General features: G+C 38.5%; 2 protein-coding genes across 2 annotated transcripts in view; one reads left to right on the top strand and one right to left on the bottom strand.

The window, feature by feature from the left end:
- LOC139709558 (LIM and SH3 domain protein 1-like) overlaps nucleotides 1-4,112 on the top strand; it is a 62,229-nt gene extending 58,117 nt beyond the window's left edge. Inside the window, exon 7 of the mRNA XM_071621518.1 lies at nucleotides 1,461-4,112. Within this exon, the coding sequence (XP_071477619.1) occupies nucleotides 1,461-1,604 (144 nt within the window). The 3' untranslated portion in view covers nucleotides 1,605-4,112. The remainder of the gene's footprint in view (nucleotides 1-1,460) is intronic.
- Nucleotides 4,113-9,876: 5,764 nt separating this feature from the next.
- Nucleotides 9,877-15,448, bottom strand: LOC139709555 (uncharacterized). The gene is made up of 3 exons (XM_071621512.1): nucleotides 14,600-15,448; nucleotides 14,422-14,566; nucleotides 9,877-12,267 (listed from the first exon to the last, which is right to left on the bottom strand). Exons 1-3 carry the CDS (start codon nucleotides 15,351-15,353, stop codon nucleotides 11,907-11,909), a joined length of 1,260 nt encoding a protein of 419 aa, XP_071477613.1. The 5' UTR covers nucleotides 15,354-15,448; the 3' UTR covers nucleotides 9,877-11,906.
- Nucleotides 15,449-16,062: the final 614 nt, after the last annotated feature.

The following is a 16,062-nucleotide window of genomic DNA, read 5'->3' as shown; positions in this document are numbered from 1 at the left end:
AGGCATTGTGTTTTTTTTGTCTGTGTTGCATTGGTGGCAAGTTCATATAATTTGTTGACATGCATTTCACCCTTGGGGTAATTACATTGTAACACGGGGTTAGCATACATGTAGTTTATGATTCATGAAGCAGCCTCCTTCACCTTGTTCATTCTGCTCTCTGCTTGAAATGCATTTAGATTTCTTTTTTGTTTTAATGCTCAGGAATTGTAGTTTTTTTCGTAGATAGAAAGTGAGGGAGATTATCACACAACTATATATGGCATATATTTGTGCTGACAATTTGTACCTCAAAGTAGTAAATTTGAGACCAATTAGACTTTTAGATCATGTAGTTTTTAGATTTGATAGATCATTTGTGACCCGCTACAACAAAAGGATCCGAAAGTTGAGGGAGGTCAATTTTCTGAAAATGACATGAAATTGTTCGTTTACTCTTTCGCTTTAATTTCTTATTAAACATGACTCATAAAAGTACTCCGATGTGGAGATATTGATGATTTTATGTGACCATGTTTAGTTGTCTAGGAAATCAGCGTTTTGAGAAAACCGCCTTCAAAGTTTTCTTTCCGATGCAATCGTGATCAAGGGGAGGTAACACAGTTTTCACCTCTTGACAATAGAAGGTCCGCTCATATCAACCTCCACAATATTTACTCAAGCTTAGCGCCAGCAGTCTGTTGTCTACGCATGACCATTCAGTAACTAGGATGCAGCGCACTAATCAATAAGATCACGTCCTCGTTGCTAGGCGCGGAGTCTATCTGTGGTGCAAAATCCAGACTCGTTTCTGTTCCGTTGATAATCGGAAAATCGTGGCCCAGAAAAATGCTGATTTCTTGCCTTTCCTTTGATCATTTAGCTCCGAAATTTTGGCAGATGAAAGACGAAACATTAGACTACAACATTATGCCAACAATAGAAATTTGATGATATGACTTCAAACTCAATTTTCTCGGCTGAGCCGTCAGTGACTTTCGGATCCTTTTGTTGTGGCGGGTCACATTTAGTTACATGTAAAGGTTTATGCTGTAGTCATATTTATAGCACCCTGAAAACTATTTTATTTGATATGCAAAACATAAAATTAGCTTGATGTAAGTTTTTCCTTTAAATATAAAAACATCATTCTAGGTCTACATGTTTGCTTATTTGTGTATATATAGACCAATCCCACTTGTCAAAACACCTACCATTAATTGCAGCGTCCCAACTGTGCGCGTGTATGCTGAATGCCTGATATATTTAATGGCGAGTGCGAGCCTGGCACCATGTATATCGTGCATTCTCATATGCACACATGAATGGGATACTGCAGCAATGGCGGATTTTCCTTCCAGGTCGGATCGGTCTATACACGTAGCTATGCATTGAGTGAAATGGTAGCCTTTGCAATCTTTGTTTAAAAACTACATGTATTTCCTTTTCCTCTTTTGGTCTTTAAACCCATCGCTTCATAGGCAGCAGACAGCGACGAGGTTTCCTTCGTCGAAGGTGACATGATCCTTGATGGGGAGATCATCGATGCCGGTTGGATGACGGGGACAGTGGCGCGTACGGGCGAGCACGGTATGCTGCCCTCAAACTACGTGGAGCAGCAATAATATTACAGAAGGGAAATCCCCTCAAAAATTAAAGGCTTAAAGGCACTCTGAGGACAAAGAAAAAAAAATAGAAGGACAAAAAAATTATCAATGTTACAAAACATAGTGACATATATTTGATATATAGGAGCACCTATGCATACCAGATGATGTGAAAGAGATCTGTAAGAATACATGAGTGGGTGATGTTTGAGAAAGAGGGATGTTGGCTTTTTTTTTTTTACCTTAGAAATAGATTCCATGGACTCAGTCTGTGTTTCTTGACTTTTATCATCCGTCGTGTAAGAAAACCTTTCGTTGTGTATATAGATAGAAAGCAAGTCGGCACCTGTGTGTATCACTGGCAAGCTAAGACCAGAAGTGCCTTGGCAAAGAAACAAAAAGAAAAAAAAATATATGTAGTTATGATGATGCTATATAGACAAAAGGATTTACACTTGCTATTTTATGCATACAATGCCAAACATGGATTCAACACGTAGTCCTGTAGTGTGTATTTTATAGTACCTTCCTCATCTGCAATACATGATATAGAAGGAATTTTGTGGGACATTTTCACATATTTGTAGATGGTTCTGGGTTCTTGGTTTTGTGGGGGGTTTTTTTTGTTTTTTTAGTGGTCTTTCCCTATGGAAACTCTCAGCACTTGGGAAAAGCAGCATGACAAGCTTTTGAAGTGCTTTGGTTCAGATCTAGTTTCATTAGCATAATGAAGAACACAAACCATCACTGTGATATATATCTGCTCACACAATAATAGGTGAGAGCAGTATGAGCTATGTTATGTACATTCCTGGCCAGATAGGTGGTACAACTCCCAAAGCAGCCAACCATCACGGGTTACTAGTCAGTGGCATGCTTGTATTACCGCCAAGTTACTGAAATTTCTTTTACTCTCATACAAAACTTTCATCTCTGTCTTTCCAGTCTTTCCAGCGTACCCATTTTTTTCTTTCCTTTTGTTATATTGTCTGGGAGGGTTAGCGTGTGGACTTAAAAGTTGTTGAATTTGTGACAGTGTAGCTGCCCTTTATAACCCAAGAAAATCAGAATACAACAAAAGTTGTAATTTTTATATATCTAAGAGAGATTCTATGACAATTCTATGACTAATTCTTGTATATTGCATTTCTATATCAAGCAAATATATGGATATGAGGTATATATACACACTGCATGCTATTTGTCATTGACCAAATTATTTCTTGGGAATTTTTACATCTTATTTTATTTCATTTTATTCATTGTTTTCTTCTTTTTTTTTTCTTTTTTCTAGTGTGATGAGATTAATTCCTGCCAAAATTAAGGCAGTATAAGTTTGATGAATCACCAAAGCAGTTTGTAGAAGAGTTGTGGCATATGAAAGGAAAGGGCATAGACACAGGTGTAGTACAGTGCTTTGCACGTTAATAGGACTGCATCTGGAGATAAAAATGCTGAGGTAAAGTGTGTAGAATGCAGTATCCTCTAGACATTGGAATCATCATGTACTTAATGAAACAAGATTTTAAGCCTTTATTCCAAATTAGGCCTATAATGTAATATTCACACATGTAAAGTAATGGTACACACATGTTGTATATCAATGAACAGTCATCTTGCATTAAACATACCTAGACCATGGCATTCAAAATCAGAGGGGAAGCTTTGATATACAAACTTCGTATCGGATGTGTGCATGCTGTATGTAGAAGAGCTTTGGTTTGGGCAAACAGTGAGATTGTTTATATATACACCGTAATGTACCAAGAATGGAATGGAGCCTGGATGAGTAATATGTGTTGTGCATTTGTAGTATAATCATAAGATAAGACAGGTTTGAATACCCTGATGGCTGCGTGCAAACATCAAGGCCAGAATTCACAAAGATGGTTTAAGTTTAAATCATGGTTTATGCATATTTCTTCTGCATAAATAAGATTGATCTATTGCATATGCCAACAGACAACCAGTGGCAAATGCACATTGATACGTGCATGTTTTAAAGATACAATTTGTATGTCTATTTTGCACTTATTTTAGACCATGGTCTAGATTTGTACCATGGTCTAAGTTTTAACCACCTTTGTGAATTTTGGCCAAAATGTTTCAAGACCTTTGACTTGGCAGGTTGTTATCTGTTTCACTTCTGAGCAAAATTATCTTTCAGTGCACATTGTCTTTAAGTGTGTAGGCGCGTCAGTGTTGGGGAAATGGACAGGAATGCTCAATTTTCATGGATGCTGTCAAACTTTGTGGAAATATGTGCAGTAGGTGAAGGAATAGTCCATTCCTCTGTAGATTTGTGGAGATTTTAGTCAATTAACACCTGCAGACCATGAAGGCTAGTAAGCCAAATGACTGCAGGTCTGTAGCATCAAAGAACATCTACACATACTGCATGATCACAGACAATTCTATAACACTGTAAGTTGTATCTTCCAAGCAAATGACATTTTAATGAATTTTGGTGCAAATGATCACATGTTTGTGCAGTTTTTGCTAGAGACTGCACAAGCTTTGTGTGTGTGTGGGGGGGGGGGGGGGGGAGGGAAATACTGGTGGTATTATTGAATTATTCATTTTGTACACTATGCTGTAGTTATACATGTGTAAATGTAGTTTTTGTTTTGTTTTGTTTTTTGTTAGAATAAAATGCATTCAACAAAAGTATGTCTGCACATTATTGGCTGGAACAGCCATGTGCAAATGTGACCGTCTTTGGCACCAGCTTGTGTAACAGACTCCAAACATTCACTAAATACAAAATATTGTACTACATGGTGTGTTGACTTTCTTTATTCCCACCCTGCTTGGCTTTTAAAAGTCTGTGAAGGTTTGTTCTTGCAGGAGAGCAAATAGCCCATCTGTCCATAGCCTATGATCTTGGTGAAGGATGCAGCTGTTGTCTTTGCTGTTGCGATTAACTGATGCAGTGAGATTATATGTCTTGGCTAAGTGACTCGTCTGATGCAGCGAGACTATGAACAGTGGAACCATCCACTGCCTTCATTCATATCCCCTTGTTTTGCTTTACTCATTGTTTTCTTATCATCGACCATGAATCAATGGCAGTTGTGGAATTAGTGGCAGTTTTTCGTACGATTCACAGTCGATAATATAGCAAAGACAATAGTCTCACCGTATCAGATGTTTAGCGCGACAATAAACACCATAGCTGCATCCTCTGCCTGTATTATAGGCTAGTCTGTCCACCAGGGAGATGTCATAGGAGGAGTAGCAGCACTTCATAATCTGTGCAAAACATGTTTTAGGTATAAAGCATTACAATTTGGATGTCTAACATTCCTCTGCACTTTGAAGCCATGCTCAGCACTGCTTTATTGCCATGACCATGGCCGGCGGAACCGTGGGGGCTTGGGCCCCCACACTTTTTTTTCAACCGGAAGTATGTAAGTGGCACTAAATAGAAATCGTTAGAGATCTTGAAGTGTGAGCGTGGTAAAATTATGTTATGTTTTCCACTGAGGACCTTTTTTTTTTGCTTGTTAGCTCATGAAACCCGGAAGTGGGCTCCCACACTTTTGAAAACGCTCCGCCGGCCCTGATGACCACATTTGGACACAAAGAAAAAGCATCACATATCATTAGATTACAGGCTGTATTTTAACATTCAATTTTGAATGAAGTACTTGAATTTGATTAGAGGAGTTTGGGAAAGAAGCCACCTCCTTACACATCAATATGAATGAAGTGAAAATTAGGTCCTCTTAAAAACAACACAAAAAAAGATATGATGCACACACTTGTGCATGTTAGTTTTCTATCTTCAATCTGGCATAAAGTATGTTCCAGCGTGCATTTCTACATTTTGCAGTTAAAAAAGTAATTATTACACTGCATTTTGATTAGTGCTCCATTTAAAAGCACACATATTCATTGCTGCCAGCACATTGCAAGAGAGAGCGAACTGCAGTGGAGGGATCTCTTCTGCTGTGGGAGCACTAGTCCACTAGTACCTTTGGTCTCTTTTGTCAAATTGCATACCAGTACCAGTGCAGTGCAGCGTTTGGCATGACTTCAACCTACACGTATTATGTATAGGGCAATAAGTTTCTTCACCACCTCTAGCTCCTCCCTGATCTGTCACATGTGGCCTTGTTTGTGTGTGTGTGTGTGTGTGTGTGTGTGTGTGTGTTGTGGGGAGGATGGTAGGGTGCAAGGAGGCATTATTATTACAGAAAATTTAATATACTGTAAAACCAGAAATGTGAAATTTTCACGAATTGGAGCCATCAGCCTTTTTGGCATCATGAAAGTTTCGCAAATTGCCACTGGCATTCAATGCATAGTGTACACAAGAACTTTTGTGTGCATATTAGCTCACAAATCTTGGCTCCTCATAAAATTTGCAGAAATTTCTGGTGTTATAGTATGCCATACCTTATTAATGCCTTGTGTTAAGATATGAAGTGCTTAATCTGGATCATAAATTCATATTACATGTACTAATCATCTTAAATGTAGAATCTAACATATGTGTCTGTGTCTCTCTGTAAGTATGCATGAGTGTGAAGTGTGTGTGTGTGTGTGTGTGTGTGTGTGTGTGTGTGTGTGTGTGTGTGAGTACAGGGCCATGTTGCATGAAAAGATGCAATCAAACATAGTAAATCAAACATAAGTCGGGTATCAGCCAATCAGAATTGAGTATTCACAGACTTATGTTTGATTTTCTGACTTATGTCTGATCTCAACTTTTATGCAAGAGGGCTCTGCTCTTCTATTCTTCTTTTTTTTCTTTCTTTCTTGCACATTTTGGAAGGAAATTGACATGCCATGCATGAAGAGATCACACCAATTACACACACATCACTACATCAGTACAAGTACGTGTACCAGGAAATAAGGGTCAACATTTACATGTCATCATATTTATTTCTGTACTTCACATAAATACTCTGAAAATGACTCTCACTTTTAATACAGAAAGATACTTAAAGGTGCATATCATCTACATAACTTGATGAAAATTGTTTCAAGATTTAAAGTAATGCTTTACATGAGAGGAAATGTGTATGTTCACTCAAGTGTGTGCAATAATTCACTGAGTTTAGCAAGTTTTCCATCAATATGTGCCACTACTTTCTGGAAAACTTATGACCTTCATTTCTCATTGGACGACTGAAGCCCTGGTAAACTTGAACCAATATTACAAAAACTTCCAAGTTCGAACCGAGTGGTATACATGGTTCCTGCAACTAAATGTACTGCCATATAAGCATGATACAACCACCACAGATGCCAATATGGGCCTGCATGCCATGCACATTATATTATTTTGAGAGCATGAATTGAAGATTGGCCAAACCTTTAAAAAAACATTTAATTGTACAAGCTCTGAGACAATAAAGCAGATGTACTGTTGTGCAACTCTTATTTTTTTTATTACTTTTTGTTTGCATAAAACTTACAATTTTGCAAAGAAAAAGATAGTAGACCATATGTGCAAATTCATTCTTCTTTATCTATTTAATAGACTACTGCAATTATGTAAAACAAAATACATGTACTTAAATAGACTATACTCCAATACAAAGTAAACGAATAAATACATTAAACAGGACCAGCAAGACTTGTTATGTCTTACAGCAATTAGTTTTTATGCACAACAGACATCAAGTAATAAAATTGTCAGAAATTGGTACTTGATTTTCTTGTCTGTAGCTTTACTCAATCCACAAGGTGTGATGCCTCTTTTTAAATGTTTTTTTTTTTAATGGCAAAATTGTATTTTTGTTTTGTTTTATTTTTTTCATGAGGTGGTGATGTCGTTTGGGTGGCAAGAGCGTATTCCCACGTGTGAGTTTATAGCAACAAAATAAGGATATGCAAATCAAAATTAATGCCTAGAACAAAAATTTTAGATGTAAACTACAAACTGGAATCGTGAGCTTTCAGTTTAAGCCATCAACCTGTATATACCATTAGATTTTGTGTAGCCCACAAGTCAACCAAAGTTACAAATATTTGTCAAACTTTGCCCTGACACCAGGACAAAGAAGTATACAACGTGTACCTATAGAACAAGATAAGCTTCTGATCGGCTTGCTCCCCACCCCCACCTTCTCTTGTCCTTCATTTAAAAACAATCTGTATTCCAAGCTTTGATTTATACCATTCTAGTTTGATACTCCCTCTAGATAAAAGTGAAAACACAAGCAACTTAGCTTTTTGACATGCATATCCTCAAAGGGGCAGTTATAAATACATAAACTAAAAGAGAAACAAAAAACAAACAAACAAACAAACAAACAAACATTAGCAGGCCTGACAGACTGCACATTAATAAAACCCAGGAGCTAATTTTGGCCACATTAACTACATTTCTCTGACAACTAAAATCACAATCGTCATTGCATTTCATACACAACACCTAATAAGGTGTGTCAAGCAATTTGATGAATACTATTCAGAAGTTCTATCACCAAGACTCACAATTATTGTAGTCTTATACAAGTAAATCCCAGTTATTCTTCTGCCCAGTTAAAAAAAAAAGAAAAAAAAATATCGCTATTATGTACATCAGTATTTGTCTGCTCGTCTGTTTAATATACCTAAATGCATCCATCTACCTACCTATCTATCTATCTATCAATCTATCTTTCAAATACAGATTTTACTTATCCGACATAACTTTTTATATGTACCTATCTATCTACTTATCTCTACCTCTAACACTTGCTTCCTCTCATCTCCTTTCATTGCTTGAAACTTGAACTCAGAATTCTTGTTTAACAGCCAGCCCCAAAAGAGCGTTTTCATCAATATATAGATAATTTGTCCTAATGGAATGGCATAGATCAGTAACATACATACATACACTATATATAAATGTGAAACAAACAGGGTCACTGCAAGTGGACTGAAGTACTCAGGTTTGATGAGTAAAGAACAAAACAAATGATAACAGCAGTAAAACTTTTTTTCATTTTCATGGCTATCAATGACCAATGATTATTGCACAGTTCCAAAGATAATTCATTTTAATAATTTCAATACACTCCAATCCAAAGTTATTTTGCTAATACACTCGCAACATTCAAAATTCATATCACATATAACATGCGCAACTAAATTTTAAGGAAATCAAAGATGTATATGAAGTACACTAGACTCCAACTGATACAGAAGTATGATACACTTTCCATTGTACAAGAATGAGGGCAGGATCTATCACTTTGTATATTGCAGTAAAACGATTTCAAGAGGTGACCATGTCAAATAAAATCTGATCTGAAATGTACTTTCTTCCCAGGTCACTTACACATTTGTAACTTGAGAAAACATATTACATTTGTATCGAAATATTACTAGTAATCAATACTGTAACACAAAATCAGTATCAAAGCTATACTAAGGCTTCCAACTGCTATGACTTGGTACGAAATAAGCGCCCAAATCTGTCTGTACCACATACAAACAGAGACATCATGTATACCACCGTCATCATGTGAAGTATGTTGCTCATCACAAAATGTCCTTTCTGATGCAATTGTGGGTCCTTTTCATGAGTACTGAACATTAACTGTTCTTTACAATTACTGCAAAACCAGAAATTTTTGCATGCATTTTAATTTCCTGAATTTCACAAGCCAAGATTTGCGAAATTGGGGTGCACACAGAAGTTCTTGTCTTCTGTATGTGAACTGAATGCCAGTGGCAATTTGTGAAAATTTCATGCCGCAAAAAAAAGGCCATCAGCTCCAGTTCACATAAATTTCATGCCATGAAAATTTCTTGCTTTACAGTATGCTACATTGCTGAAGAGTAAGTGATTGGCAGTTAAGCATGGCCACTATTTCACATCGCCACGACTGTCATCACCATCATCAACATCACCATCACCACCAACACCATTACTACCATCTCTCTATCACCATTGTCGTTGTAACCATCACCATCACTATTACCATCAACACAAGCCATTGGCACAACCACAATCGTTACCATTGACACTTCCATCATCATCATCTCTGTCCCCATCATCATTACTGTTATCATTAGAATCAGCATGTTCATCACTACCATGTATTTCTCTTCTGCCATGCTGGCTCTATAGCACCAAAACACATGGACAAGATAGAAAACACTGGCTGGAGATACAGTTCACGTATGATGTACCACAGCTGGCAACCTGCAGGCAATTCAGACCCATGCACAAAACATGAAAATGAAAATGAAAAAAAAAAAAAAAAAAAGTGCAGAGACTCCAACTCTCCCATTTTCGACGGGAGATCTCCCGCCGAAAACCCATTTTGTGCAAAATCTCCCGTTCTCCCGCTTGAGATTAAATTTCTCCCGTCCTGGCTCTGTGTCTCCCGTTGGAAAGGATTTCTTACTTATTGCTATCGTATGTTGAAAAAATAAGCCTTAGATAGCACCAGAGAGCATCTAGAAATCTAGGAACTTCACGCTTCGTACACATCAACTTGGAGTCTCTCGTTTGCTAGGGGTTTCAGGCGGGAGAATCTCCAGATCAGAAGGTGCTTTGGGTTGGAGTCTCTGCAAGTGTGCACCGGACAATTTCTGAAGAGAATGAGCTGTCAAAGTTGAAATACTGCTCGTACTGCCCCTCATTAAAATCATGGAGGCTCACAGCCTTGTCCTATATGTGTGAAGCACTTAGTCAACCAGAAAATGTGGAACATCAACCTCTGATAAATAAATGTTTTACCCACAATAGTAATGACTGTTTTCCTTTTTAGGGCAAAGTACTCCAAAATGAAAGAGAATTGTGACCAAGAGAAAACATACTACAAATTCAATCATCCTGCTTGATTCACATACAGGAAGAGAGAGACACAGCGTGATTATGTTCAAATAAAGCTCTGAAAGAAAATCTTTGAAAGTAAAAGATTATTAAGCAAAGAGGTGAAGGTCGAGGTGTGAGTTTTTCTTCAATTTTGTCTCCCTCTAATAATGAAATTTGTAAGATCACAATTGCTTATCTATAATTAAACAAACTTTTCGGAAAAAAGGAACCTGTGGGATACCAACCGGTCATAACTGCTTCATGGGCAGCGACACTACCACCACGCTATCCCTGTTTGCCGGCAGTGACACAATGAACTTGGAATATATACCTAAGCTCGGCAGTGACACGATGAACTTGGAACAAATACCTAAGCTCCAAAATCTTCGCAAAGAAGCATGTATTTTGAGACAATGAGACAGCTTCATCACACAAATTCCTGCATATTCTGGATTACGATGTAGACCAATGGAAATTCAAAAAGGTTGCACAAGCTCACCAACTTTGTGTAAAACAGACAAGATGTGTGGACAGAATATCTTGGTGTATTTATTCCAGTAAACTTTACTGTCCCATTAGTTTGGATGGCAACAATGTGGTGTGCGATATTTGCAAAGATTTACATCAATCTATTGCTCTCACATTATAGCGTGCATTTCAAATGAGAAAAGCACTTCGAGAGCGCAGACCTCTGCCAAGCAGCTACTTTCCACCGATGATCTTGCTCTTTCAGAGATCAGTGATTTCTAATTCTACCCATATGTACGAATGCTGAAAAATCAGCCGATTTCCCAATATAGAAGCCTTTGTTACATCATAAACCCTCAGCTGTGGGGCGCGCCTTGCCCTAGCAGAAACTAGAGCATGCACTTAAGTGCACGTATGAAAAACTAAAAAATGCGCAGCTTGAACTCCAGATTTCATTGACCCTACCAGCCATATTGAAAATCCTTCATAATATCCATAAAAATTTCCAGATCACTACCAAAATTTAGGGGGATCATCTGAACTGTCTTTATTAGATTAGAGGGGCACAGCAAAACATGACATTTTTCAGATCAAACTGCCTTGCAGCAATGTAATGGCAATCAACAATAACCTATGATTTACTTTTGTTTTCTCAATGGGCTGACAGCATACCTAGTGTGCTACAAGCTTACAATGTTTGAAAGTTGTTGGTGGATGCTACATGATGCATTTTAAATGGAATAATATTTCACATTAGATGCAGATTTGTAGTAATGTCATATTGTATATTGATAATTGGAGATCACACATATCCCATTTAGAATTCAAGAAAACAATGTACTATAATTTCAGTGTATCGTACATGTGTCCATTGCTTTAATACCGGTATTGATTAGCAAGAGGAGAGACACATTGTATACCATATATTTGCAATCAGCTGTACCTCAGTATTAATGAAAAGCATGAGCTCACGTATTTACTCATGAGTTACCGGTATGATGTGGAGTGTCAATGGAGGTAAGTTTCATAAATCCAGTGCACGTAAGGGGTGAATACAAGTAGCTGCAGCTTAGAGGAGTATCTCACGCCCGCCATGCAGCCAGTAACGCCAGTAGGAATACGACTGTGACAGCCGTCAGTGACAACGTGGAGGTGGCATTGAACATGAAGCGGTATTGGAACCGGAGGTACCAGACAAAGGCCAGGATGCAGGCGAAGAGCGGCACCATGTACCGGCCCAGGTCGTGCTCCCCGCCCCCTGCGTCTGATGGGTGGCGCCGGTGGTGGCCCTGCCCGGTACCAGCCTGCGACACCTGGCAGTGAATGACGTGCTGGTTAGTGATGCCGTAGGTGGCAAGGGTTCGGCTGTCGTCTGTTAGCAGCTGCCCATTTGATATTAGCCGCACAGTCTTCCCAGCTCGTATCTCAGCTGCAAAAGTTTCCCTTTAATTGCAGAAGATAAAACAACGAAACAAAACAAATCTTATACATCTGATGGTGCTGTATGAAAATATAGTAGAATCACTCCAGTAGTGAGATATGACTTGTGAACCATAGATCAATCTTTTAAAACTTTCTTGCTGAGCATCAAAAGCTACATGTACAGTCATCAAAATTATCTCTGAAGTGATGAATGTGGGTATCTCATTGGGCTGGAGACTAGTTTGTGACCTGTGGTGACTCAAGTCTCCCTTCTCATGGAGTGGTCATGGAGACGTCTCTGTGACGTCTCCACAATGTCTCCTGGAATACACACAGCTGAGTCACTAGATAGTTGGGAGAGAATCAAACATGTTCAATTTTTCTGAAGACTCTTTCCAGTCTCCAGCTAGTCATTGCGACATCTCCTTCCAGTCATGGAGACTAATTTATTGGCGAGGTCAGTCTCCAAGGTGTCTCCGCGACTTTGTGGAGATGCACTGACGACCTAGTGAAGGCGTCGCTCAGATGTCTTTGTGACTTTTAGATGAATAAATTATCACCTAATTTGGAGAGGTCTCTGAAGTTGCTGTGGACTCGCCTTCTTGGTGCAAGAACAAGCCATTCTTTTGTCTCTTCAGTCACATAAGTCACAGTGACTGATCAGTTGCAGCAGTCGCAACGACATTTCCTCCCATGAGGTATGCCCTCAATCAATCCTTAACTGTTTGATTAATGTTTTGCATAGGAAGCTGTTTTAAATCACCTATGGCAAATTTCTTTCTCTTATACTGAATATCTTTAAAGGACAAGTTCACCTTCAAAAACATAAGGATTGAGAGAATGTAGCAATATTAGTAGAACACATCATTGAAAGTTTGAGGAAAATCAGACAATCCGTTCAAAAGTTATGAATTTTTGAAGTTTTTGTGCAGTACCCGCTGGATGAGAAGACTACTGCAGTGTATGAATAACTTAGATGTCACATGCGTACAACAATATAAGGAAAATATAAAGAGAATTTCACAAAATTCCATCTTTTGAAAAAAGTACACATTCCCCTGACTCGTTACCGACAAATGTTATGGGCAATATTATTCCCCCAGCCTTTAGAAAGAGGCAAGTCATGTGCTCTTTTATTATGCCAAAAAAGTGAAAATATGTTGAATTTTCTTTTACATTTTCTTTAAACTGTTGTACGCATATGACTCACAAGCTGTAGTAGTCTCCTCATCCAGCGGTTCCAACACAAAAATTTAAAAAATTCATAACTTTTGCATCGATTGTCCAATTTTCCTCAAACTTTCACTGATGTGTTCTACTAATATTGCTGCATTCTCTCAATCCTTATGTATATGAAGGTGGACTTGTCCTTTAAAGAACAGCTACACTATGGCAGCATAACTGGATGAACTTTTCATTAATTTTATGGGTCACAGGGGCAAATGCAATTGGCACTTCTGTCAAAAAATACTTGCTGATAGCCTTGTATATGTAGCACCCTTGCCTCCACTCAATTTGGTCTTGTAGTGAGGTAGAAAAAAAATATCACTATGGTGAGAAAAAAGTTACATTTTTTCATTTTTACTTGACCTTTGACCCCATGGCCTACATCTTTTTTCTAGAGAATATTCATCTGGTAAAGCAGCGCACATGTATGCACTAAGTTTCATGAAAATACTTGCAGAGATATTTGGGAAAGAGTGACATATCAGAATTTGACCTTCACCAATGAACTTTAACATTGAAACTGTACATCCACACGTTTATGGGTGTAATTTCTTCCATTCATCTACACATCCATATGCCAAGTTTTGATTGGACATCTCAAACAGTAATTAGTTTCATTGTCCACAAAATTGATTATGGACAGACGACAACCTGAAGACACACTAGGTAATGCCTCTTGCGACACTCCGTGATGGAAGCATAAAAATGACGGCAATTAAACAGCAAAGACTGAGGACCCCAAGTATTTTGTCCAGGTACATTCTCTCTTGAAAATGATGTATGAATGCATACACAGTTCTCATACTGAAAATGATGGTGCACCATTGTGACAGATACAAAAGACATACAATTATATTTTGGCACACTTCCATTTGTTATTCAAATTTTATCTTCACGTCATCCACAATGTCTACAAATTAGCACAACTATGAAAGTTGGTCTAAATACCTTCTGAAATTGCCCAGTGTGTCATCCATATTTGTTGATACCATCCTGTCAGTTTCATCAAGAAATTTCAATTTGATTGAAATAACTCCACTTGCAGATTGGTCCCTTATTCTCTGTGATGACCCAGTAGCTCCACTGGTTTCAGCTTGTGAAAATGTTTCTGACCAGCTACCGGTACTTTGACTTTCACTCGAGTGTTCTGACTCATTTGTCAATGGTTCCTGCCCACCTTCAGGCCCCTCTGCAGAAACAATGGGCGGGGAGGCAGTACTTGCTGGAATAGTCCTCTTGCGAACACACTGCTCACTTGCACTGACATGAACATCTTCAACTCTCTCCTGCACAATCACTTCTGGTGGATCATGGTGCATGCTGACTCCATCTGTAGCATCCACTCCAGAAAAAGGGTCTGATGTGCAGCAGTCTGGGTTATCACTTTCTTTAGTGGCTTCAGAGGACTCAAAGCCTGAGTATTGACCGCCAGAACTTGCTAAATTTTGCTCATTCTCCTGCCTACCTGTGGAATTGTTATCTGCTGTAGTACTAAAGCATGCTTTTGAGTTGCCAGAGAGCATATCCGGACTCTCTATATTTGAGTGGCTCTGTGAAAGGGGCGCCTCACTGGCTGGCACTTCAGTCTCATTGCCCCGCTTGTGTTCGTCGCCAGTACCAACAGCATTGTGTGTCTCTCTGCTACTGGGCGTATCTGAAACTGTGTCCCTCCCATCCTCTTCTGAATAAGTCGATTCGGAAGTTGATGACTCGGGATCCACAACAGACGCTGGGTCGACAACTGAGCCTGGACGATCCTGCCAGTAGGAATGTTGCTCCTGCACTGAAGTGGAGAACCAGGCAGCCACTACTGTTGCCACGGCTACAATCACAGTCACCAGCACTGTGACCTCATCCCCAATTCCTTCTATCAGACTCATAGTCGCCAATGTCTACAATAGATCATCATGCCTATGTGGGAGAAAACATTTGAAAATTACTTTTGACATATATTATGCAATCTTTCTCCATCACAATTCCTTGCATATGAGCACTTGGTATTACAGTGCTCCTATATGCAATAAATTAGAAGTGGTTGCAGCAAAGGTACAAGTTTGTATTAAAGAAATGCTATCAATAGCATCACTACAATTTCTTGAACACAATGTGGGGCACAACTAAATGTAAAGGAATTGCCAAATCGATTATCTCTGCTTAAAATGGATATTTATTAGTTCCAATCCATTAGTCTATACGATTTTATATGGGGCAGTTGTCAAATGCAATTATGAGCCTACATTTACAGGAAGTATATCATGCAAATGCACGAGTACTTGGATACGCCCACAAAAACCTTCCAAGCCCATATTCTGTGCAGTCTTTTGTTAATACTATCAGTAACATGGAAACATGCAAGTTATGCTCAGTCTCTAAAGGGAAAGGTGCATTCCATTGTTGTATTTCAATCATATTGGTACTCAAACAATGATTGACAGATGATGTCACTGGCAGAATCTTGGTTTGTAAGGTGTTTTTCCAAGTGTTTTCAAGTAATCTTAAGAAAACCAGCAGAAATATTGTACAATATATGACCATGCATCACAAAACCAACAAAAAGTCAAAAAAGGTGAAAAGGGTCAACCCAGTCAA

The sequence above is a fragment of the Diadema antillarum genome, unplaced genomic scaffold (assembly GCF_040938485.1).
Source record: "Diadema antillarum isolate AM-2024a unplaced genomic scaffold, OU_Dant_1.0 seq00001450_RagTag, whole genome shotgun sequence".
Taxonomy (NCBI): Eukaryota; Metazoa; Echinodermata; class Echinoidea; order Diadematoida; family Diadematidae; genus Diadema; species Diadema antillarum.
This window is presented reverse-complemented; position numbering and strand designations above follow the sequence as displayed.

Excerpts from the sequence above, each read along its gene's own strand:
- LOC139709555 (XM_071621512.1), bottom strand. The coding sequence starts at position 15,353 with ATGAGTCTGATAGAAGGAATTGGGGATGAGGTCACAGTGCTGGTGACT. Across the intron at positions 14,567-14,599 it reads ACACTCGAGTGAAAGTCAAA|CTGAAACCAGTGGAGCTACT; the intron begins GTACCGGTAGCT and ends CATTTTCACAAG. Across the intron at positions 12,268-14,421 it reads ACACTGGGCAATTTCAGAAG|GGAAACTTTTGCAGCTGAGA; the intron begins GTATTTAGACCA and ends CTGCAATTAAAG.